This window comes from Telopea speciosissima, chromosome 9, assembly GCF_018873765.1.
Source record: "Telopea speciosissima isolate NSW1024214 ecotype Mountain lineage chromosome 9, Tspe_v1, whole genome shotgun sequence".
NCBI lineage: Eukaryota > Viridiplantae > Streptophyta > Magnoliopsida > Proteales > Proteaceae > Telopea > Telopea speciosissima.
This window is the reverse complement of record NC_057924.1, coordinates 42,527,546-42,554,241: the sequence shown is the minus strand read 5'-3', so window position 1 is coordinate 42,554,241 and position 26,696 is coordinate 42,527,546. Positions and strand designations below refer to the sequence as shown.

The following is a 26,696-nucleotide window of genomic DNA, read 5'->3' as shown; positions in this document are numbered from 1 at the left end:
GGGGATTCGGGGGAGGCCATAGGTAATGGAGAGAGTTGGTTAGGGGTAGCAGGTGGTAAGGAGTGCACCGGTGAGACGTGAGGGAAGACTGGTAAGGGCGTTGGAGGGGTGGCAGGGGGATGAGGAACTTGTAAAGGGGGCGGGGTGAAGAACTTGTAAAGGAACCGAAGTCCAAGGAGACAAGGAGGGGGAGGGAGTGGAAGGGGTCCTAAGATGGAAGCAAAAAATGGAAATTTTTCCTCATCAAAGCGAACATGCTGAGCAATGACAAAATGATTGGTATGCAAATTGAGACACCGGTATCCCATATGAGAAGCACTATAGCCCAAGAAAACACACGGGGAAGAATGAAAATCCATTTTATTCCTATTGTAGGGGCGGAGGTAGGGAAAACATAAACAACCAAAGACTTTTAGTAATTTATAATTGGGGCACCTATGAAAAATAAGTTAAAACAAGAAGACCCCGAGGGAGACAGAAGATGGCATTCTATTGATTAAGTAAACAGCAGTTTCAAAAGCAAAGTGCCAAAAGTGCCTAGGAACAGATCCATGGGCAAGAAGGGACAGGCCAGTCTCAACAATGTGGCGATGACGCCGTTCAACTGTCCCTTGTTGTTCATGGGTGTGAGGGGCCGACAAACGATGACTGATGCCAAGTTTCCAAAAAAAGTCAAGGAGGGTCCAAACTTCACCACCCCAATCTGTTTGTACACATTTAATTTTCCTACCAAATTGACATTCAACAAGAGATAGAAAAACAGAGAAAATAGAAAATGCTTCAAATTTGCGCACAAGGGGATGAAACCAAATAAGTTTAGTATTATCATCCCAATCGACGATGCCAAAGATCCAAGGAAGTGCGAACAACAGTATTAGCAGAAGGAGAGTGGGGGGAGCTGGAATTCATAGAGGCCCCCTTTACACGGTCCAGACAGGAGAGTTGACTTGGTGACCTGATCCTTCACAAGAAAGTGAGATGGGTGAAATTCAAAAAATACATGATTATCACGAGCAAATTGCTGAACAGAAAGAAGTTGTTTGTTAATGGTGGGAACACGAAACACATTATTTAAATAAAAATTTTTAGAAGAATGAGAAGGAAGAGAGGTGGAACCAAGATGTGTAATGGGTAAGCCCTTACCATTGCCAACCTGTAATTGATCTGTACCAATGTAATCATCATATTGGGATAAAGCTTGAAGGTTTGGGGTAACATGGTGAGAAGCACCAGTGTCAGGATACCAAGGTAGGGGTGGGGCATGGTGAGGGGTAGGAAGTAATGGAGGTTGAGGGTTAAAATAAGATGGGGCAGTGGTGGGGTAGGTGTAGTGTGCCAAAGGGGTGGGAGGTATTGTACTATGGAGGGGACTGTTGGTAACCCTGTTTTAGGCGAAGAAAGCATCGTTCAATGGAGTGGTTTGTTCGGCCACAATACGTACAGTAGAACCGACCAGAGGACTACCCAGGAGCACCACCACACCCCCGACCACCACGACCTCTACCACCATAACCTCTGCCACCACGGTTTGGTTGAGGAGAACTGGATGCAGAGGATGTGGTGGAGTGTTGCATAGAGTTGGCAGTCGGAGAGGTCTCGGTTGCAGAAGACTCTGAAAGTGATAGTTTCTTGAGTGAGGAGCCATGAAGGAACTCATGGCTTAGTACCATAGCATGAAGATCGTCATAAGGTATAGCATAAGTCTGCATCAAGAGAGAATCAACCATGGAGCGAAAATCAAGCTTGAGGCCATGAAAAATGTGGCGATTGAACGCACTGGGGCGCAAGGGTTGACCGGCAGCATTGAGTTCACTAGAGATGGACTTGGCGCGTTGGAGGAACTGAGAAACAGTTTCCTCTGGTTTCTGAGTCAGGTCTTGCATAGCCATGGTGAGGGCCATTAGACGGCTCTTAGAGGGAGAAGTGAATGTAGTGCACAAAGATTGCCAGATGTCCAGACTCGTGGTTTTCCCAATAACGAGGGGAAAAGCTTCTTCAGTGAGGGAGGAGATAAGGAGGCTCCGAATCAGAGAGTCCTGGCGATGCCAAGTAGCAGTAGCAGTAGGGTCGGTTGGGCAAAGGAGAGTGCCATTAAGGTAACCGAAGAGGTCTTGGCCAGTCAAAAAGGGCTCAATCTGAGTTTTCCAAAATAGAAAATTCGTGGAGGTGAGCTTGATAGAGATGTAGTGGTGAGCATGGTGGAGTGAAGGAGACACACCAACCGGAGGAGTGTCCTGACCAAGGGAAGAGATGACGGTGGAGCTGGAGTCGTCCGGCATGGTGAAAAAAAATATTTATAGAGGAATGAAACTCGTTGGAGTGATAGGCCCCTGTATACCATGTTAATGTGACATATTTCCTTGAATTTATGATTCCTCAATTGAGGAATATATATATACAGATTACAAGCTGGTAGATATACAAGGAAACAACTAATATGAAGGATACATGAAATATTGGGTAACATATTGACAGAGATTTGACGGTGAGACTTCCATTCAAAGGTAGGATCCATATCGCATGTGATCATAGCTTCCAAATTGAGAAAGAGGACATATCGCATGTGATGAAGATTACCAAAAATACAAGATTGGGTTGTACATGGAATGTACAACTGATGATAGAGATCATATCGTCAATACCCTTGATCTCTCTCTCCAGAAGGAAATCTGAAATCATTTTCTGCCATCTGAAACACCGTGACACGCGGCAGGTTAGTAAACAAAACATGAAAATGGAACGGTTGGTGACTAGGTGGGGGTACTATTCGCATTATTAGTTAATGCATGTTGGTGGTTGGATGTCTTGTTTTTTCAGAAGAAAATACCTGTTAATGAAAACAAAAAAAAAACAAAAAATTATAAACAAATAGAATGGAAATTTCCTCCGAATCCAGCAACACACCAACTTTTAGATATTGCCCCTTAACTTATTACTTATTAGTGGTTCCGCTGTTGTTTGATATTCTTTAAAGAAAACACTTTTTTTATGAGAACACTTACACTTACACAGGTCATAGGTTTGTCTCCTCCTCTTACTTAATCTTCTACTTGAAGAGCTCAAAAGAAGAGAGGGAATTCAAAACTTCCCGAGCTAGTCTTAGATTCTGCAGAGCATATTCACTAACTATGGCGTCCAAACCGGTCACTTATGGAGGATCTCTTGCTGTACCTAACGTTCAGGAGTTGATCAAGGAGCCCATCAACACTGTCCCACCCCGCTACATCCGTCCCGATCAGGATCCTCCAATCATCTCTGATACTGTCTCACTCCCTGCAGTCCCTATAATTGACTTGCAGAAATTACTCTCAGTAGAATCCATGGACTCAGAACTGGCGAGACTACACTCTGCTTGTCAAGATTGGGGTTTCTTCCAAGTAAGTGATTAGTGTTTTCATTTCTCTATCATTCATGTTAGGGTTTCAGAAACTTTCAAGTTAGTTATCCTCCTATTTTAGGTATGACTCAGAACATAGAAATTAGGAAGCCAGCCCACCGGTCCTGACTCTCCTCTAAGCAGTAGACTAGATCAACCATGCTTTGGTATCCTTTAAAACACAGTCGTGGGCTTGGAGTGCTTTGGGTTATCAAATAGCCCAGTCTCTTCCCCCTAACTGATGTGGGAATAAAGAGTCTGCCTCCCTGAACGCCTCTTCCGTTTCTTGCCCAACCTTCTGGGCTCAACAGATCTGGGTCATTTCTTGGGCGTGACATTCTCCCCCCTCTTGCAACCCAACGACTCTATTGTGGCCCCACATGGTGTCGGGTCCACTCTGATACCATTATAACGCCCCAGCCTTACACCAAGCCATGATACGGATGAACCCCTCACGGTTTAAAAACTCGTTGTTACCTTGGAGGAGTGCTTGGGTTTTCAATTAGCCTAGGTATCAGAGAAAGGGATAGATTTAGATAGATGACTTACCTTTACAAGGGGATTCCGTGGATAAGCATGAGGATTAGCTAGAGGTATAGTGGTGTCGTGTGCGTCAACCCTTTTTGTTTTTTTTGAGCTATTCTCCCAATAGTGTCATCAGAATAATGAAGCATATTTTTTTTTGTCTTTACTTTTCCAGATGAGGCGTACAAATGCGTTATCAATCTTTTTTCAAAGGATTTTAGATTATTTCTGTTCACCAAGCAGTAGACTAGATCAACCATGCTTTGGTATCCTTTATTTATAGGAAAAATTATGTCCCTCTCCTGTATTATGGCCTAATTATATATTCCTTCTCCGTATTTTCCCCAATTACACTCAGGCCCCCTCTAGTCTGCCAAAAATACCACTCAAGTGATTAGAGTCCAAGAGTTATTAATACCGAGTAAAATAGCTTTTAACATCTTAACCACGCCACAGTAAAGACTATTGCATGGAACCACCTCAAGATATGTGGTTGCAAATTATTAGAGATGGTTTTGGCCGCCGACCATGTTTGTTACATTTTGAGACAGTTCTTTAGCAGCTTTTTGTTAATACTGCAAAACTATACATTTGAAGGCAGTAATGAATTGCCTCTAAATTTATTTACATTATTTCTTTTAGATGCAGGAAATAACCAGCTCTAAAACTTTTTTTGCAATAGTTAATTACGACCTTGATATGTAACTTACATTAATACGGCTTGAGTCGGTTTTGTTACCGCCTCTCTTAATACTGTAGAGAATTTTTTAAATAGTTGAGCTTCTAATACTATATTCTAGTGATTACTGATGAATTGAAACTTGAGTTCTATTGTCTAGAATATTTGTTCTATTGCCACTACACTTTCCCTAGTTACACTACGAGTGACAAACACACCCTTCATCTGATCAAAGATCTACAAGATTTTGTAGATCTTTTAACCAAATAATAAAGAAGCACTTAATTTGAGCACTCAACCCTGAATATCAGGTCACATTATTAATACATGTTGGGCTAAACATGGTTGACCAGATTGGGGTCCACTGTTAGCTACTTCTATTTTGGTGGTAGTACTGCAAAAGTATTCTCTGGCGACCCCTATACTACATCTTCATCAAGCATATCTTCATCGGGCTCTGTGTCTTGAGATGATTACAGTCACTTATTAAAGCTTATTCAAAATCTCCATCCATGCATTGATGTCTCTCCTTCCATAGCCACTCCGACCCACACAAGTACATCTATCTTCCTTACATCCTCTTCCACCCGATGGATCATTGATTCTAGTGCCTCTATCCATATGGCTGGTAAATCAGAACTAATTTTTTTATTATCATATGTGTCTAACTCTTCGCATGTCATACTTTTGTTCCACTACTAATGTCACGGACGAGGTGGGTGCCTAGCACCTTCCCACTCTCGTAACCTGACCACTTACCCTGAATCTCTGACCTGACCAACCAAACTCTCGTAGACCTTCTAGGGCTACACCAATGGGTCCTAGGCCCCTAGGTGGCGACTCCATTTCATTTTATTGTATGACCCTCATCCCACGATAAATTAATACTATACCACCTGAGAAGATGCATTCCCTTCTCTCCCTCCCGAAATCAAGAGGAGCACAAATTAAAAAATCCTCCCTGCACCACCAAGCACCAGAGGGGGACGGATCCTCACAGTGACGACTCCATTGGGGATTGATGGTCAAGCTTTCAATACTAGATGCTACCGTTGAATGCAAGAATTTTCTCCCTTCTGCATTGATTGATTGAAATATGTTTGGCTAACCCCTTTTGTTGTACTAACTGCATCATGCATCGTTTTCGAAGTGAAATCAAACAACGAGGGTACTCCCTGTTGTGCCTCTACCCTTGGGGAGGTGGGGCACATCATACTAAGTACTCTGAGATCGGATGACACCTGCTTCCTGCACCATTATCTTGCATACACAATACTTCATAAGAACACACAGTCCCTTGGTTAGTCGTTGAACCTCATGTGTAGTCATGGGTAATTCGCGGTCGAAACCACAGCCTTGATATTTACTATACGGGTCTAGAATTACTGACGAGGTTATTCGCTAGTGTGCCGTGGGGTACTTCGCTACACAAAAGAACCACATACTCGCAATTCACTATCACAAGCGAAAGGTATATCGGTCCTATCAAGGGTGACCTTGTTCCGTCCTATCAGCCTACCTATTGTATGCATCATGTGGGAAATTAGACCATATATGACTAGGATACGCCATAAACTAACCTCATAGCTTTTCGAGGTCGAAAGTGGAAATCCCATCAGCATACTTTCTCTTAATACAGAATACCGATCAAGGGAATAATTCTATCTATCCCTCGAATGTCCCTCGATGCACGTCGCATATCCATTTAGATCAGTGTATCGAAAAATGTAGCCTCAATTATCCCTCGAAAAAAGATACACTGTCTAAATAATGCGACAATGATAGAAGTCCTCGATTAGATCTCCTTGTGATAATTCAAAATTGATCTCCAAGAACTATTAAACGATGAAGGATCTATGGCAAGCTTGCAACACATCACAATATCACAAGGGTTATTCCCAAGTAGTCTTGAATGTAGATGCAAGCCTTACCATTGACTACTCGAGTAAAATAGAATTAGGAGACTGAAAGTGAATTGTCACTTTGTGTATATATATATATGCGTGTATATATTTTTTTATAAACCAAAAAACTATAAAATATTAAAACAAGATAAAAACCTGAAACACTTGAGTCCTAAATTTGTCCCTTTTTACCTTTGCAAGGCACAATTCTACGACAAAGAAAATCCTCGTTACCCATGTGGAACCGTCGTGGCAGTCGATTGAACCGGGCTATTCTCTACTAGTTCTCACCTTCGACACTAGTTGAAAATTCTGGTTCACCTCCCTTGACTTCTAGTCCCTCGACACAAAGTCCAACAAGGTCACCTTCTATTACGAACACCATGGATCCACCAGAGGCCAATTCTTCAGAAGAAGCACTGAGTTAGGAAATGGTAAGCATGCACAGGTATATGACAGAGATGAAGCAGCTAGTTACGTAGTTGGTCCAATCAATGCAAGGTAAATCTCAAGCAGATAATGCACCAACCCCTGGAGAGCCGAGGGTGACCCCAACGATGTTTAGGGCACACCCCAGGATCATAATAGAAGAAGATGATATAGCCATCAATGCTCACCAAGATCCACCAGAAATGGAAAGGGAGAAGCAGATGAGGAAGAAAGTTGAGAAGCTCGAAGTAGCAATAAAAGGAAAGGCTGTTGAGAAACCAGAAGAAGACATAGTCTGTTTCGCTGGAGAAAGAATACCTGAAGATTTCAAATGGAAGCTTGACAAGTTCGACGGGACAGGAGATCCCCAAGCTCACTTGAAGATTTTTATCACAGTAGCCAAGTCATGGAATCTCACAGAAAATCAAATGGGACAAGCATTCCTTTACTCGTTAGCAGGGTCAGCTCTAAGGAGGCTGACCCAATTGGACCAAACTCATACTCAAACTTGGTCGGCAATTGTGAAGGCATTCACCAAACAGTACTCTTACAACACCGAAGTGGACATCACCCGGCGTGAGTTGAAAACCATGAGGCAAGGAGCAGATGAGGTATTTTCTAACTTCATCATGAGGTTCCATGAAAAGGCGTCTAAGATGTGGAATCGCCCGAATGAATTAGAACAGGTGAAAATCATATTGGAAAACCTACATGGAGAGCACCATGATCGCCTCTACTGTCAGCATATCAAGACCTTCGAAGCACTCATAGCCATTGGGAAGTACATTGAGGACAAGCTCTTCAAAGGAAAATAAGCCCAGACTTCAACCAAAGAAGTTTTTGGATCTTATTCTGGCAAGAACAACAGAGGAGGAAGATAGAAAGGCCCCGAAGTGAATGCAGTTACTACCGTTCAGTACACCGAGAAGCAAATTTCACCAACAGTTGCTCCTCCTTTGGTAATCCAAGCTGAATGGTAACCCCTCACAGACAGTTTACCTTCGGCAGTATGACACCCACTCGCCTTTTCTTCAAACTCAAGAGGGAAGGGATGTTGGATGTCATACCACTACGGCCTGTGAATACAGCTAATCCACCTCCAGGATATAAGTCAAAGTGGCACTATTATTACCACAATTAGAAGGGTCATTAGATAGATAGATGTATACACCTCAAGCTTGTAATCTAAGACTTGATAGATGCTGGAAAAACTGAATTGAAGATAGGTCAACAGCCCAATGTGACTACCAACCCTCTGCCAGATCATGGACTGAGCATGTACAAGAGGATGTTCCTTTTAAGGACCCGATGATCCTGATTCAAGCTGTGAAGCAAGAGTGAAAGCTGATGGATGCTCGAATCTATAGGGTTATCCTAGCAATCCAAACTGAGCAGAGTATGAAGAAAAGAAAAGAATTGGAGGCACTAAAGCAAGAGCCAAGTGAAGGGTTCTCCGACTTCATTAGAAGGTTCCATAAAGAAGCCAAAAGGATGCACAACCCTCTGACAGAGGAAGAGCAAGTGGAGATAATCCTAGAGAATCTACATGGAGTATATCATGAGTATCTATACCCTAAACAGCGTGAGATACTAGAAACATTTGCCACCCTAAATGGTTCACTTGATGAAGATGAACTCCACTCCCCAAGATCATCTATGAGATCTGTGAATGCTTTGGAAGAAGGGACAACGGGTTTGGACCCAACCATTCTAATCCGACCTATTAAAGCACCTTTGAGGGAATTGAAAATCGTATGGAGGACAAAGTCTGCCTCATGTCACAGATGGATCTCCCTGCAGAAGCAAGGGCCAATATCAGTAATTTCCTGAAGGAAATGTACAAAAAAGATATGATCAAAAGTCAGCCAACATCATTTTGTGGCCGTAGCATGCACGCTCAGAATAGGAGAGCGAAGAGAATGATGGTATGTGTTTACTGTGCAAGGATAAACTGCAATGGAAAGTTCAGAGGAGGCAGACATTGCTGTGATCGAGGGAAAGGCCTAGCCTCGGATCATCGGATGATGAAGCTTGAGTTTCTAGAGAATGGACTTGATAGCCTCGGACCCAATGCACAACCGAGAGCATTCGGGTTCATCGATTATGAGATCAGTCACATGGGAGGATTTGGAAGAAGAAGATTTCACAATTCACATTCAACCCATTGAGGAAGGGTCGTCTGAATACAACATGAGAACAATTGAAGAGGTTACACCGAGTCTGATCCAAGCTGTATCTGCACTACCCATTAGTGAAACTCTATCTGGAGACACTTTCCTTATCCAGATGGGAGGTGGGATCGACAATAGTGAAGAAGAAAACATTGAGCCGTAATCTAAAGATGAGTTGTCTATTGAAACCCTATAATGCATAAATAGCATCAAAGTTGATGATGATGAAGCAGACCCAACAGACTTCATTCAGCCTATCCCTCAAGAAGACGAAGGACGAAGTGGCGACAAAGAAGTAAGGTCTCCAGCAAATCGAAGAAGGGTGTGGTGCGTCAAAGGGGAAAACTTTAACAAATGGAATATGAGCATCTTCTACCAAGTGCAAGACATCCTTGAGCTAATGTCGACCACTCATGACATCCTATATAAGGCTTGGCTGCATTCAGTAGGAGTAATAGCCTCAAGCCTACATCAGAAAATGAAATTCATCTATAAAGGTAAAATAATCACTATCTTTGGTGATCCAGAGATTGTCCACACCTTGGCAAGCATCGAACTATGTGGAGAAGCTCTTGTAGATTTCCAGATGGGAGGATTTGAGATTGGGGCAATTAGTGTAATGGCCTTAGAAATGAAGGAGATAATTCCATCCGGTTACCCATCCACATGGAGCGGAACAATTCTAAAGACAATGAACAACATGGGATATTTTTTGGGACTTGGATTAGGAAGGAAACAACAAGGGATTCCACAATTCCCTGACTTTCTGACCTATAGCAACCATAGGGGGCTAGGATGCAAAGCACCAAAGAAAGGAAGTTATCTTAAGTGTTTGAGTTAAAATAAAACCGCAAGCGTACGGGTCAATCGTAGCTACGGGTCGAACACGAGGAGATATATGCCACTCTATTTAACTAACTTAAAAGTAATGCAAAGTGAACCAAATTAAAGTGTTAAATTAATCTAATTAAACTAACGAAAATCAATGCATCCTAACTCATAAGTATCTAACAAAATTAAGGGATTAAATCGGCGTCCTAACACATGAGCATCTAACCTATCAAACTAAAGCGAATTGAAAGGAATAAAAATACAGCCACACATACTAACCATATAAAAAGAAATAAGAGAATAAAAATGCATCCATAAATCACAACCATATAAAATTAAAATAAAAGAAATAGAAGGGGAAGAAGAAGAAGATAGAGAGAAATAGAGGAGATGGAGAATGAGATTGAGAGTTTAGATAGTAAAACCTGGATGTGCTTGCATGAATGTAATTAAAAAGCTTGAATACTTGTATAAACTTACCATGGCCTCCTCTTCTAAATCTTCAAGTCTTGTCATCAACTTAAGAACTTAGACTAGAAGGCTTAAAACCTAAACTAGAATTAAGAAATTACAATCCAATTGAAGACTTAAATTGAAATTAAAGCATAAACTAAGCCTATTATAACCATTAACTAAAAATCATAAAAGCAAACTAGAACTTAGAAAAGCCAAAAATCACAAATTAGAAGGAGAAGAAGAGAAGAAATTTCACTAAGTGAATGAGCAATTTTTACAAGAGAGGTAGGGGGTATTTATAGGTGGAAGAGAGGAGAAGAGAGAAGATGGAAGTGTAGGAGAAATATTCCCTAAGAAAAGAGAATATTCTCTTCTCTTTCCTCTTTTACAATGCCTTGAATCCTAAGAAAAAAGAAAAAAAAAAGAAAAAAAAAAGAAAGAAGAAGAAGAGAAGATTGTTTACATAGACCTTCTATTTCTAGAAAAATAAACTTCCAATTCTAACAAGTGCTTCATTTTCTTTGTAGATATCTTCTCCAAGCAATAAAATCAAAGCATCTTTGATTTTTCAACCTTCCATAGATGAGAAAATATAAATCTATCCCAAGTAGAATTCCAAAAGTGCCCTTGAGAAGTTGGAGGAGAGAGAGAGTAAGGGTGATGACTAGGATTCCTTCAAGAATAAATAAAATACTCATTCTGTCCTTCATAAAACGTGGAGCATGGGGTGCTTATATAGGCCTCACCATTGTGTTCCTTGCAAAAAATCACCCAAAATAGACCCAAATTTCTTCCAATTCGGAGTTGGGGAGCCCAAGATATCTCAAGTTGAAGTTGGACTGTCCAGAGCCTTCCAAATGGAATCTATCGGGTACAGTAAAGTAACTTCTGATAATTGTGTTAAGGCTCCTGGAATCCAAACTTTCGCTTCACTTTGTCCCCGTCCGACTGTCAATAATTATAAATAAACCCCTGCAGGCCATTTTCGCGCGTCGTTACGGAAACGGCCATAACTTCTTCGTTTCAACTCGGAATCAAGTGTCGTTTGAACCGTTGCGAAGCTGACTCGATGGGCTATGCATCTATACTATTAACACATCTAGAAAGCTTATAAACATCTCCTTAGCATTATCTCCTCCATTTTCATAATAATTCACTTAAACCCTGAAAAGCACAAGAAAGCACCGAGTAACTTTGTCCAATGTGGTAAAATGTATGTTTTATGCCCTAAGATTTCACACATAAATGTGTTCATCAGATTCCCCCACACTTGAACGTTACTTGTCCTCAAGTAAAGCAAAAGATAAATTAACTTAGAATGCAAAAAAAAAAAAAAAAAAATCCTAACTCACTTTCGTAGGAATCACGGTTGCACTTAGCATGTGCAACAAGCCTTTCAACCCCTAGGTTACCCCTAGTGGACGAGTTGTGTCTCGTAGGTGTTTGCAGTGAATATACACCCAAAATTCAATAAATCAAAAAGAATGATGTAAATTTTTCTCATGGCATAAGTAAGATAGGGCACACAATCTCAAAGAAATACTCAACTAAAGATTAAGGAGCCAAAGGTTCCCCCACACTTGAATTTTATCACCCCACATCAATTCAAGTAACAAGCATGCATCAAGGTCAAGGGATCTCCTCATATTTTCTGAACACTACTCACCTTCAAATAAGCCACTCATAGTACTGATGGAACCAAAGACTTAGGCTTTGAGTATTTTTTACCATACTTTCTTTTCCAAGCATTAAGGCAAAAGCTTTTTTCTTTTTTTTTTTTTTTTTCTCAACAACAAACTCTTTTTCTACTCTACTACTATTCTCTAAATGACATGGTGGAGCATACACCAGACACCCAAATGCTTGGTAGCTTTGGTTTTTGCATGTATCCATAAGACATTGAGACATTGATGCAAGAGTTTTTTTTTTTTTTTTTTTTTTGGAGTTTCCTTGCAAGGAATTTCGATCAAGTCACCCTGCTTCATGAGGCACAGTACCCTGTCTAGTCCCAAGGAATTCCACTTTTCTTTCTATTTTTCTCTTTTTTTTTTTTTTTTTTTTTTTTTTTTTCATTCACTTTTACTTTCATGCCTTGCCACAAACAAATTGGTCTCAACTACTAGCCAAAAGATCAAAGGGGTCCATAAACACATAGAGGAATCTAACCATCACATGAAGTAGCATTCATATTTTCAAACTCAATCCCCATCACCGGATACAAACCAACTACCATCCTTGAAAAGGGATTTTTTTATTATTTCGCATGCTAGGAGGGCATCTAATTCCCTCTCACTCTCGCTTTGCAAATCGAAGAGACTTATGCACATAACCAAAAACTATCACCACAGTCAAAATTCACAATTAAAGTCCAACACCCCCCCCCCCCCCCACACTTAATTCATGCAGTGTCCTCAATGCATGCAGAAAAGAAAGAATAAGGACAATGGAGGGGATACATACCAAGATATCAGGGGTCAAGGTAAAGAGGCTCATGGAGATCCATGACCTCTTCTTCAACTGGAGTAGGCATCTCTATGTACAGCTTCAATCTTTGGCCATTGACCTTAAAAGTAGCTCCTGTACTTGGATTGAGGACTTCAACAGCCCCATGAGGATAAATTTTTTGAACAATATAGGGGCCATCCCATCTAGAACGTAGCTTACCTGAAAAGATATGCAAACGAGAATTGTACAACAAAACATTCTGGCCTACCTCAAAAGATTTTCTCAAAATGTGCCTATCATGGAAAGCCTTGGTTTTTTCCTTGTAAATCCGGGCATTCTCATATGCCTCATTCCTAAGCTCTTCCAACTCAGATAGCTGGAGTTTTCTATAGGCACCTGCAGTGCGTAGGTCAAAGTTAAGCTTCTTGATAGCCCAAAAGGCCTTGTGCTCAATCTCTATAGGTAAGTGACATGCTTTTCCATACATCAGACGGTACGGAGATTGACCAAGATCGGTCTTGAAGACTGTCCTATGGGCCCATAACGCATCTATCAACCGGTTAGACCAATCCTTGTGGTTCGGGTTGATGGTTTTCTCAAGAATTTGCTTGATCTGCCTATTTGAAATCTCAACCTGGCCACTGGTCTGGGGATGGTAGGGTATGGACAACTTATGGATGACACCATACTTTTTCATGAGGGCCTCAAAAGGTCGATTACAAAAATGCTTGCCACGATCACTAATGATAGCCCGGGGAGTACCAAAACGGGAGAAGATGTTCTCCTTCAAAAATTTCACAACCACCTTGTGGTCATTGGTCTTACAAGCAACTGCCTCAATCCATTTGGACACATAGTCCACAGCAAGTAATATGTACAGGTTACCAAAAGAGTTAGGGAAAGGCCCCATGAAATCAATACCCCATACATCAAACACCTCAACCACCAGAATTGGGTTGAGGGGCATCATATTTCTTTTAGTAAGACGCCCTAAGGATTGGCATGAAGAACATGCCCTGCAATAAGTAAAAGCATCTTTAAACAGACTAGGCCAATAAAATCCACACTGTAAAACTTTGGCCGCAGTCTTATTAGGCCCAAAATGGCCTCCACAAGCCTGATCATGGCAAAAAGATAAGACAGATTGTTGCTCATGATCAGGGACACATCTCCGGATTACTTGATCCGGGCAGGTCTTAAAAAGATAAGGATCATCCCAAAAGAAATACTTAACTTGTGAAAAGAAACGATTCTTATCTTAGGTGGACCAATGTGCAGGTGTCACACCCGTAACCAAATAATTAACAATGTCAGCAAACCATGGTTCACTAGACACTGCCATCAGATACTCATCAGAAAAATTCTCGTTGATTGGAGAATCAACAGTCAAGGAATTAGGCAGCCGGGATAGATGGTCTGCAACCAAATTTTCACACCCTTTCTTATCCCTAATTTCAAGATCAAATTCTTATAACAAAAGAACCCACCTAATGAGGCGAGCCTTGGCATCTTTCTTCTGCACAAGATATTTGATAGTTGCATGGTCAGTATAAAGAATCACATGTGATCCAACCAAATAGGGCCTAAACTTCTCTAAAGCAAACACAACAGCTAAAAATTCTTTCTCAGTGGTGGTATAATTAAGCTGTGCATCATTAAGAGTCCTACTTGCATAATAAATCACATGGGGCAATTTGTTGATTCTTTGCCCAAGAACAACCCCTATAGCAAAATCAGAGGCATCACACATAAGCTCAAATGAAACTGTCCAAGTTGGAGCTTGAATAATGGGGGCTAAGGTCAAAGCTCTTTTTAATTGCTCAAAACTATCATGACACTCAGAAGAGAAATCAAATGGACAGTCCTTTGCCAAAAGAGAAGTGAGAGGTCTAGCTATCTGGCTAAAGTCCTTGATGAATCTCCTGTAAAAACCTGCATGGCCAAGAGAATATCTAATGTCCTTCACACTCTTGGGTGGTTGTAAATTGGCAATAACGTCCACCTTAGATCTATCAACCTTAATCCCTTCTTTGGACACAATGTGACCAAGAACTATACCTTGCTTTACCATGAAGTGGCACTTCTCGCAATTCAGGACCAAGTTCTTTTCTGTGCATCTTTTAAGAACCAAAGAGAGATGATGCAAGAAATTAGAAAAAGTAGAGCCGTGAATAGAAAAATCATCCATAAACACCTCTAGGAAGTGCTCTACCATATCAGAAAAGATACTCATCATGCACCTTTGGAATGTAGCAGGGGCAGTGTAAAGCCCAAAAGGCATACGCCGGTAAGCAAAAGTTCCATAAGGGCATGTGAAAGTGGTCTTGTGTTGGTCCTCTAGAGCAATAGGAATTTGGTTATAGCCTGCATAACCATCAAGAAAACAATAATATTCATGGTCAGCTAATCTCTCTAACATCTGATTGATAAAAGGCAAGGGGAAGTGGTCCTTCCAAGTTGTCGCATTCAATTTCCTATAGTCAATGCACATTCTCCATCCCGTTTGGATACGGGTTGGAATCAACTCATTATTGGCATTCTTAACTACCGTGACTCCTCCATTCTTAGGCATAACCTGCACAGGACTCACTCATTGGCTATCAGAAATAGGATAAATGATGCCATGATCCAAGCATTTTAGGATCTCTTTCTTGATTGCCTCTTTCATCACAGGATTAGCCCTCCTTTGGGTCTCCATCAGATGTATATGATGTTGAACAATAGAGGGGCTAATACCTTTGATGTCAGACATGGTCCAACCTATGGCTTCCTTATGGTCCTTTAGAAGCTTAATCAACTCTTCTTCCTGAATAGAAGTCAAATTAGAAGCAATAATAACAGGAAGAGTATGATCATGTCCTAAGAAGGCATACTTGAGGTTGGAGGGCAATGCCTTCAACTCTAATGTGGGGGGCTCAATAATAGAGGATTTGAGAATGAAAGTGGTTAGGGGTCCAAACGGCTCCAAAGGTGGTTGGATGCTCCAGACCTCAGATAAGGGAGTATCATCAACACCCTCCAATTCCTGCATACATTCTTAAAATCCCGAATCAAAATCAATCTCAAAGAACGTATAAATATCATCGAAAATCCTTGAAGCATATACACCTCTTCATCCATGTCAGGCTGCTTGCCCAACCTAAACACATTGAAGTCAACAGAAGTATTGCCAAAAGATAATTTCATGAGACCATTCCTGCAATTGATTAAAACATTACTGGTAGCTAGGAATGGTCTACCCAATATGATTGGGATTTGGTCCTTGAAGTTGGCAGTGGGTTGGGTATCTAAAACAATAAAATCCACAGAAAAAATAAATTCCCCAACCTTCAATAGGACATCCTCAATCATTCCCTTAGGAACTTTAACCAACCGATCTACAAGTTGAAGAGTAATTTGGGTCGGTTTTAGTTCTCCCAATCCCAGTTGTTGGTAGACATGAAAGGGAAGAGGTTCACACTTGCACCAAGGTCCAATAAGGCATGATCAATAGTGGTATGGCCTATAGTGCAAGAGATGGTGGGGCTTTCAGGATCCTTATGCTTCGCTGCTACTGGCTGTGAGATTAGAGAACTAATGTTAGCAGCCAAGAATACCTTTTTGGGCACATTGGTGTTCCGCTTTTGGGTGCATAAGTCTTTGAGGACTTTAGCATAAGCGGGGATCTGGGCAATAGCATCCAACAAGGGGATATTTACCTGAACCTGTTTGAACACATCCAATATCTTCTCCATAGAAGGAGACTTCTTGCTAACCAACCTATTTGGGAAAGGGGCAGGTGGGGTATAAATTCTTTCAGGGTTGATCTTTTTAACTTCCTCAACAGAATCCTCTTTGGTTTTCTCAACCAAATCATCTGGTATATCTTTAGGTTCATCAGACGAACCTGGAACAGTAGGCACTTCAATGGCCTCTTCAGAAGGGGGAGAGTCAATAGGAGTATGAGATGGTAAAGACTAAGGTGCACTAGCCTGTTGATACTCACGGCCACTCCTTAAAGCATAAACAACATTTACCTGTCTGGAGGGCCCTTGGTGCAGTTGGCCTTGTGCAACATTGGTTGGAGGAGCTTGGGTACCTTGTTGAATATGAACCTGATGCCTAGGATTTGGCTCAGGCTGGCTAGGTAACTTCCCTGTTTCCCTCTCATGCAGGATTGTGACAAGCTGGGTGAGTTATTTTTTCATGTTATTGTGGCTTGCCATGAGAAGAGCTATCTTGTTGTCCATCTCATTCAGTCTTGTTGCCTCTCTTGTATCGATAAACCTTGGGAGTTGCTAATAAGGTGCAAGGAGAGGAGACCTAGTAGAATTAATAGAAGGTCCTGGACGAGGGGAAAAGGGGTTAGGAGACATTCCTTGGCTTTGTGGTGCATAGTTGGGCCTTTGAGCACCAACCTGGCCTTGATGGTTAAAGTTGGATGGGCCTGCTTGGTTCCCTTGATTCCATGATAAATTGGGGTGATTTCTCCATCCTGGATTGTAAGTATTGCTATATGGGTTATTTTGATAGAGAGCACTTACATTCTCAGTGCTGGAATTGCCCACCAAGGTATTGGGGCATTCCTCAGAAAGGTGTCCAGGGGTTTGGCACCAACTGCATACCGACACATGATTGACCTGGTTGACCGGATTAACTGGTATAGACTCTTTAAGAACTATGGACTCCAACCGTTTTATGAGGCTATCAAGTTTGGCCTCCTTGGCTGGCATACCCTCAATGAGATACTCCTTAGTGGTCCTTTTAGCCTCTTGGGAAGATTCCCATTCCCTAGTCTTATCAGCCAAGTTGGTTAAGAATGTCCATGCATCATTCTCCTCGAAAAAGAAGTAAAGCCTGCTTGACACATAGACTCTACAAGTTGCTTGGTCTGATAATCAATACCCTCATAAATAATTTGGCATAGCTGCCACAAGTCAAAACCATGGTGAGGGCATTCTAAGAGGAGGTCCTTGAATCTTTCCATGAATTTAAAAAAGGACTCATGTGGTTTCTGCCTGAACTGGAGGATGTCACTTTTAAACTTATTGGTCTTGTGAAGAGGGAAGAATTTTCTCAAAAAGACAATGGTGAACTCATCCCATGTATTAATGGAGTTTGTTGGCAGTCCATAGAGCCACTTCTTGGCCTGGTCTTTTAGGGCAAAGGGTATAAACCTAAGCCTAACTGCATCATCAGTCAAATTCTGGACCTTAATTAGAGCACAGACCTCCTCAAATTCCCTAAGGAAGAGATATGCATCCTCATTAGCCATCCCATGGAAATGGGGTAGCATGCTGATGAAGTTGGTCTTAAGTTCATAGTTATTCCCTATAACAACAGGCAGACTAATGCATGAGGGCTGTGCAGCCCTAGTGGGGTAAAACCTATCCTTAAGAGTCTTGGGTTGTTGGTCACCCATGGTCAAAGGTGGTAGAGAAGGTGGTCTTTTAATAAAACGATTACTTGAATCACGAGTCCACACCTTAGCCACCTAAACAGATATGAGGTCTCCTTTAGAAAAATTAAAGAAAAATAAAACACTTAAAAAAAAAAACTAGAAACAAGAGGGAGCCTAAGGTAGATAGTGCATCTCTATCCCTCAAAAAGCGAAACAATGGTTCAAAAGCTGTAAGGATGTCATATAGGTTGACAACAAGGGAACCCGTATAGTCTTCTATAGCCACCTACGTGCGACTGCAATATGGATTCTGATGTAGAATGGAGGTCTACTATACGTTTATGTTTCCAACACTCTCACTATGTCGCTTTCCTGTTATCAAGAGTGGTCACCTCCAAAGATAAGTCACATGTAGTTCCACCCAACCAAGTCAAGATATAACGTCATAGGTAACTTAATCCTATGAGGGACACCAAAAGATGGAGGGTTGAAGCATATGAAGGACTTTAGATTGGGCGCACACTATTTGAAACAGAAGAGAAACAAGAAGAGGTTTTCAAAAACTAATTTTCTTTTTTTTTTTCAAAAAAAAGAAGAGAAAATAATAAACTAAAACACTTCGAACTACTTAAAAATTAGATAAATAAAATGGACAATAATCTCCCTGGCAACGGCGCCAAAAACTTGTTTGAGTTAAAATAAAATCACAAGTGTACGAGTCAATCGTAGCTACGGGTAGAACACGATGAGATATACGCCACTCTATTTAACTAACTTAAAAGTAATGCAAAGTGAACCAAGTTAAAGTGTTAAATTAATCTAATTAAACTAACGAAAATCAATGCATCCTAATTCATAAGCATCTAACAAAATTAGGGGATTAAATCGGCGTCCTAACACATGAGCATCTAACCTATCAAACTAAAGCAAATTGAAAGGAATAAAAATACAGCCACACATACTAACCATATAAAAAGAAATAAGAGAATAAAAATGCATCCATAAACCACAACCATATAAAATTAAAATAAAAGAAATAGAAGAGGAAGAAGAAGAAGATAGAGAGAGATAGAGGAGATGGAGAATGAGATTGAGAGTTTAGATAGTAAAACTTGGATGTGCTTGCATGAATGTAATTGAAAAACTTGAATACTTGCATAAACTTACCATGGCCTCCTCTTCTAAATCTTCAAGTCTTGTCATCAACTTAAGAACTTAGACTAGAAGGCTTAAAACCTAAACTAAAATAAAGAAATTACAACCCAATTGAAGACTTAAATTGAAATTAAAGCATAAACTAAACCTATTATAACCATTAACTAAAAATCATAAAAGCAAACTAGAACTTAGAAAAGCCAAAAATCACAAATTAAAAGGAGAAGAAGGGAAGAAATTTCACTAAGTGAATGAGCAATTTTTACAAGAGAGGTAGGGGGCAATTTTCACTAAGTGTAGGAGAAATATTCCCTAAGAAAAGAGAATATTCTCTTCTCTTTCCTCTTTTACAATGCCTTGAATCCTAAGAAAAAAAAAAAAAAAAAAAAAAAAAAAAAAGAGAAAGAAGAAGAAGAGAAGATTGTTTACATAGACCTTCTATTTCTAGAAAAATAAACTTCCAATTCTAACAAGTGCTTCCTTTTCTTTGTAGATATCTTCTCCAAGCAATAAAATTAAAGCATCTTTGATTTTTCAACCTTCCATAAATGAGAAAATATAAATCTATCCCAAGTAGAATTCCAAAAGTGCCCTTGAGAAGTTGGAGGAGAGAGAGAGTAAGGGTGATGACTAGGATTCCTTCAAGAATAAATAAAATACTCATTCTGTCCTTCAGAAAACGTGGAGCATGGGGTGCTTATATAGGCCTCACCATTGTGTTCCTTGCAAAAAATCACCCAAAATAGACCCAAATTTCGTCCAATTCGGAGTTGGAGAGCCCAAGATATCTCAAGTTGAAGTTGGACTGTCCAGAGCCTTCCAAATGGAATCTTTCGGGTACAGTAAAGTAACTTCTGATAATTTTGTTAAGGCCCCTGGAATCGGAACTTCCGCTTCACTTTGTCCCTGTCCGACTGTCAATAATTATGAATAAACCCCTGCAGGCCATTTTCGCGCGTCGTTACAGAAACAGCCATAACTTCTTCGTTTCAACTCGGAATTAAGTGCCGTTTGAACCGTTACGAAGCTGACTCGATGGGCTATGCATCCATACTATTAACACCTCTAGAAAGCTTATAAACATCTCCTTAGCATCATCTCCTCCATTTTCATAATAATTCACCTAAACCCTGAAAAGCACAAGAAAGCACCAAGTAACTCTGTCCAATGTGGTAAAATGTATGCTTTATGCCCTAAGATTTCATACATAAATGTGCTCATCATTAAGCACATGAGCCAAGCATGCCAGAAGGCCAAGAAACCATTTCCGTACTTTAAGACTTTGAATGGATATTTGTCAAAGAAGGCGACATGGTTCGATCACGACAGTGGAAGTCTCCAGCCAAGACTTGAAATCTTCTTTCAGGATGACATCGATTGGATCAACCTCGAAGTAGAATAGATGAAGTTGAAAGCCACTGAAGAAGAACTGAACATCGAAGGACTGTTTGAAAGCTATGATCTCTACAGGGGAGGAAGAAGGGCCAAAACCTTATCTATTAATTCACCCTATCCAAGAGCCAATTGTGAACTAGATTGGTGTCTCTGAAAGGTTTAGTAAGATAGAGTCTCATGGAGGGGTTAGCTCCGAGTTAGTCCTGTTTGTCGATGAGTTTGTTGTAATCAAGGAGGGTAGTACCTTCCAGTCTGTCGAGTCTGCTTGTTTTTCTGCTCTTATCATGAATGAAATCAACCATTCCGAGTATGTCTTCTCCCCATCTGATTCCTCTTTTCATTGTTCTTCTGATGACGAGGATATTCTCGAACATCATCGTTTTATAAAGCAATTAAAACAAAGAAAAGCCCAACATGTCCGAGAGGACGTATGCCCCAAAAATTTGGGAATTGAACAATGGCCACGAATAGTTAAAATTTGTGCCTCGCTCAGTAAAGAGAAAGTTGGTCAGATGACAGCCCTGTTAAAGGAATTTCAAGAAGTGTTTGCTTGGTTATATGAAGATATGCCCGGCATCGATCCAAAGATAGTGCAACACCAACTGCCTACTTATCCAGATGCACGGCCGGTCAAGCAAAAGCCTAGAAGGATGAGACCTAAATGGAGTGAGAAGATCAAGGAAGAAGTCATAAAGCAATGGAATGCAGGATTTCTATAGGTGACACAATACCCTTAGTGGTTGTCAAATATTGTCCCCGTATCCAAGAAAGATGGGAAGGTGAGAATGTGCGTGGATTTCCGAGACCTCAACAAAGTCAGTACCAAAGACGACTTTCCTTTGTTGCATATTGACATATTGGTCAACAACACAACAAAACACGCCTTGTAATCATTCATGGATAGATTCTCCAGATACAATCAATCAGCATGTGTCCAAAGGATAGAGAAAAGACAGCGTTTACTACACCATGGGGAACTTATTATTACAAGGTAATGCCCTTTGGTTTGAAGAATGCTGGGGCAACATATCAAAGGGTGGCAATTGCCATTCTCCATTACATGATACACAAAGAAGTGGAGGTGTATGTGGATGACATGATTGTCAAGTCAGTCACTCGATAGGGGCATTTTACGGTATTGAGGAAATTCTTCGAATGAATTAAAGTGTACAAACTAAGATTGAACCCTCAGAAGTGCGCGTTCGGAGAAACAGCAGAGAAACTCTTGGGATTTCTCGTCAGCGCTTGAGGGATAGAAGTGAATCCTGACAAGATAAAGGCCATAACAGAAATGCCAACAGTAGAAATAGAAAAAGAAATTTGGGGTTTCTTATGATAAATTCAATATATAAGTCAGTTCATAGCCAGGTTAACCACCGTATGTGAACCTATCTTCAAGCTTGATACGGGCATTTTGCAGCATTGAGTAAATTCTTTGAACGAATTAAAGATACAAGCTAAGGTTGAACCCTCAGAAGTGCGTGTTCGGAGCAATAGCAGGGAAACTCTTGGGATTTCTCATCATGAGAAAGGGATAAAAGTGGACCCCGACAAGATAAAGGCCATAACAGAAATGCCAGCACCAAAAATAGAAAAATAAATCCGGGGTTTCTTAGGACAAATTCAATATATAAGTTAGTTCATAGCCCGGTTAACCACCGTATGTGAACCTATCTTCAAGCTCCTAAAGTAAGAAGAACCAAAGCGATGGAATGATAATTGCTAAGAGGCGTTCGTAAGGATAAAATAATACCTAATGAATCCACCCGTCCTTGTTCCACCAGTATTGGGTGAATCACTGCTATTGTACTTATCTATCGACGAAACATCAATGGGGTCCATGATGGCGCAACAAGATCAGAAGAGTAGGGAAGAACACGCAGTGTATTAGTTAAGTAAGAAATTGTTGAAGTATGAAACTCGCTATACCCCATTGGAAAAGAAATGCACTGCTCTGATTTGGGTGACCAAGAGGCTAAGACATTACATGATTGCACATCAAATCTGGCTCATCTCAAGGATGGATCTAATTAAGTATCTCTTTGAGAAGCCAACATTGATAGGAAGGATGGCCAGATGGTTGTTGTTGTTGTCAGAATTTGACATAACATATGTCAACCAAAGATCCATAAAACGACAAGCAATCTTAGACTATCTAGCTGCATACCTGATCGGAGTGGATTCATAGCCATTCCTTAATGAAGGTTTGGCATGTGTGGAGAAAGAAGGCTGTGAAGACTGGTGGCAATTGTACTTTGATGGTGTAGCCAATCAAAGAGGATATGGGGTAGGAATATTGTTGATAACCTCAAATGATCTCTATCTGTCGTCTGCATTTTTGTTAGATTTCCCTTGCACCAACAACATTGCAGAGTGCGAAGCATGTGCAATCTGTCTCAAAGCCGTCGTGGCATTAGAGATCAAGAAGCTAAGAGTCTATGGGGATTCGTCGATCATGATTTTTCAAACTCAAAGGAAGTGGAAGACAAAGGATGAAAAGCTGAAATCTTACCAAGAACATTTGGAGAACTTGATCAAGAGCTTCGATGAAATCACCTTCGAATATTTGCTGAGGGACAATAACAGATTCGCTGACGCCCTAGCTACTTTGGCTTTAATGGTTGAATGCACTCTAGATACTCAAGTTCACCCATTCTTGGTAGATAGAAGGCATGGATCAGCATGTGAAGAGTTAGTAAATGTTCTGACAACTTATGGAAGGTCATGGTGTGCACCCATCATTGACTTCATCAGAGAAAGAAAAGATCGTTTAAATTCCACAACCAGTGAACAGAAGAAGTTACAAAAGCACGCCACGCAGTTTGTACTTCAAGGTGACCTGCTATACAAAAGGTCCTACGATGGTATACAACTACTGTGTGTAGACGAGGAACAGGCCCAAGTCATCATGGAAGAAATCCATCAGGGAATCTGCTGGCCGTGCATGAATGCCAGGATGCTTGCCAAGAAAATTCTCAAAATGGGTATTATTGGGCAACCATGGAAGTTGATTGCACGCCATTGTGCGGAGATGTCACCTTCCAATATCATTCACATTCCTCCAATGGAGCTCCATTCATTAAATGTTGCATGGCCATTTTCAACATAGGGCATTGATATAATTGGGAAAGTCACACCAAAGGCATCCAATGGACATGAATTCATCTTTAGGGCCATAGACTATTTCACCAAATGGGTGGAGGCGCAGTCTTATGCTATCTTTACAGCTGCGAAGGTAGCAAAGTTCATCAAAGAGAACCTCATATGCAGATATGGAGTGCCACATGCCCTCATATCCGATCAAGGGGCACATTTATGGGGAAAGGCGAACAAGTTCTGCACCAAGTTTGGTATCCAAAGGCATCGGTCTATGACTTATAGACCACAGACTGATGGGACAGTGGAAGCAGCCAACAAGAATGTCAATGTCATATTGCAAAAAATGGCTAATACCCATAAGGATTGGGTAGAAAAGCTCCCGCACACGTTATGGGCCTATCAAACCTCTACTGGGGCAAACCCTTTTTCCTTGGTCTATGGAATGGAGGTAGTATTACCTGTAGAAATCCAAGTGCCATCTCTCAAAGTATTGATGGAAAGCAAATTGCCTGAAGGAGGATGGATGTAAGTAAGACATGATAAGCTTAACTTCCTTGATGAAAAGGGGATGAAAGCTATGATCAAATTCAGGCCTAATTGAAGCGGACCTTACTATGTGAAGGAAATCTTGGCTGGGCAAGCAGTTTGTCTCACTGACTTGGATGGAGAGGATCTAAAGGGCCTTGTCAACATGGACCAACTTAAAAAATATTTCGTGTAGCCATTTGGTCTACATGAACTACGTTTGACCCGATTCCTTCCCAAAGGATACGTAGGCAACCTGGCATGCTCAAGTGCGGTCACAACAGCCAGTCCCCATCAGGGACATCCCCCTAATTCTGCCATCCAGCATTTCTATCATTCAGGAACCCCTTCTGCCAGTTCTGCCACTCGGCACTTTTGTTGGTTAAAAAAAAAGGATCCGCCATTTGGCATTCTCCCTTGTGTTTCAAATAGGAGCTGACTAATCCTTGAGTCTAAAAAAAGACTTGTTCCAATTTATAAAGGAAGCTCTTTAATTGAGTACAGGTAACATGTGTCATCCACAGAAGGCGACCTCCTTCGATGAGATCTTACGAAAGTGGACCCTTAACATGAATTCTAATGATCCAACTCTTTTGAAAGACATCTAATTACCATTCCTAAAAAGGATTATGTGTATGCAGATTCATCACGACATGCTCCAATAAGCGCACCAATGTTGGGATCCAAAACTGTAGGTTTTCAGATTTAGAGAAGTTAAGACAACACCCACAGTTGAAGAATTCCGAGCTTGCATGCTCTCACCACCACCAGGGAGACTCTTTTGCCCCCCTTGTGCAGTGACTACGAAGAAGTTTTACAAGATTTCTTTGGATGGACCAAGAGGGATTCAAAGAAATCTTGAATTATAGAAAGGTGGATATTTTAAAGGTAGAAGGGATTTTCTCCAGGCAAAAAGGAGCCAGGGGAACTCAACAAAAGAACAGAAGGAGAGCATATCTCTTTTGCATGATTGGAAGATACTTGTTACAAACTCCAAAAAGGGGTGCTCCCCCTATGATGACGGACCTCGTTTGGCAGCTCCTAGATGGGTGCGACATCATCCCCACCATATGGGCAAAGACTTTCAAGGGTTTGGATGAAATGAGTGCTTCCCGAAGATATAGAAAAGATTATTGCACAGGATCACCCACGATCTTACAAATATGGTTGATGGAGAGACTATGGTTGGTCAAACCTACAACTAATGCTAGTTTTCAGTCCAAGCATTTCCAAATTTGAAGAGAGATTGAGGAATTCTGTGCAATCAAGGACTAGAAGAAGTATTTGGAAGAAAGAATAGACGAGCAGGTTCAATGGAACTGCCATTGGTGGGACATGAAAACCTCAGTTCTCGAGACTCCAGGCTACAATGCTGTGAGGTTAATGGGTTTGACTCATACTAATTTCTACTTGCCTCAACTAGTAACATTATGGTCTATGTGTCAATTCCCCACCTTTTTTTTGGTTTTTCTTACCCCTCTATCATTTCTATGCTTGTAATGATCAGGGATTAAATAAAAATATCTAGAATTGTGCATTGCAAAGGAAAAAGCAAGTGTCTTAATTAGATTAAAATATTATTCCCATTCCATAAAGCATAATAAATAAATAAAAAGGACATTGTCCAATCATTCCACCAACATTCTTACATTTAAAAAACATAAAATTCAAGGAAAATGTATGTGATATGTAAGAGGGGAAGAAGGCGAGACTAGTTCTCATCACTAGAGGATAAGATCTCACCATCTGGCACCATCTCATCCTCATCATCATCAGCATAACCCTCATCATCACTGCTCTCATCATCATGTGGCACAAAGGGGGTAGGGGAAATTCCTATGAATGCCAATTGCCCCCTAAGATGTCTGTTCTCCTCAGCTTGATTACGACTGCAGTTTTCATGGTAATCCCGAGAATCCCTCATATCGCCAAGTTGGCCACACTAGATTGGTTTCATTTTGAGAAGGTAAAATCTCAAAAAATAAAATAAAATAAAAATAAAAAATTGGGCCTTGATGCCATGTTCCCTTGGGCCTCGTCGCCATACCCTAAATTATTCTTTTCAAAAATTTTGGACCGGGAAACTTCCTTCCTTTCAAAAATTTGATCGCGATACGGCCTCATCGTTACAACTTTTGAAAGTTCGATCGTGATGTTGTCTCATCGTGACACTTTAAAAAATTTGATCGCAATACGGTCTCATCGTACACCATCATCACTCGGTCGCGATGCCGTCTCATTATTGCACTTTTCAAAAATTTGGTCGCGATGCTGTCTCATCATTAAGCTTTAAAAAAAAATTATGGGACCTCCATGCCATGATCCC

At 40.8% G+C, this 26,696-nt stretch overlaps 1 protein-coding gene across 1 annotated transcript in view; it reads left to right on the top strand.

Annotated features, from left to right (window-relative positions):
• The first annotated feature begins 3,091 nt into the window (after positions 1 to 3,091).
• The window catches only part of LOC122640480 (protein SRG1-like), a 42,729-nt gene continuing 19,124 nt past the window's right edge, over positions 3,092 to 26,696 (top strand). The window contains exon 1 of the mRNA XM_043833694.1: positions 3,092 to 3,377. Within this exon, the coding sequence (XP_043689629.1) occupies positions 3,129 to 3,377 (249 nt within the window). The 5' untranslated portion in view covers positions 3,092 to 3,128. The remainder of the gene's footprint in view (positions 3,378 to 26,696) is intronic.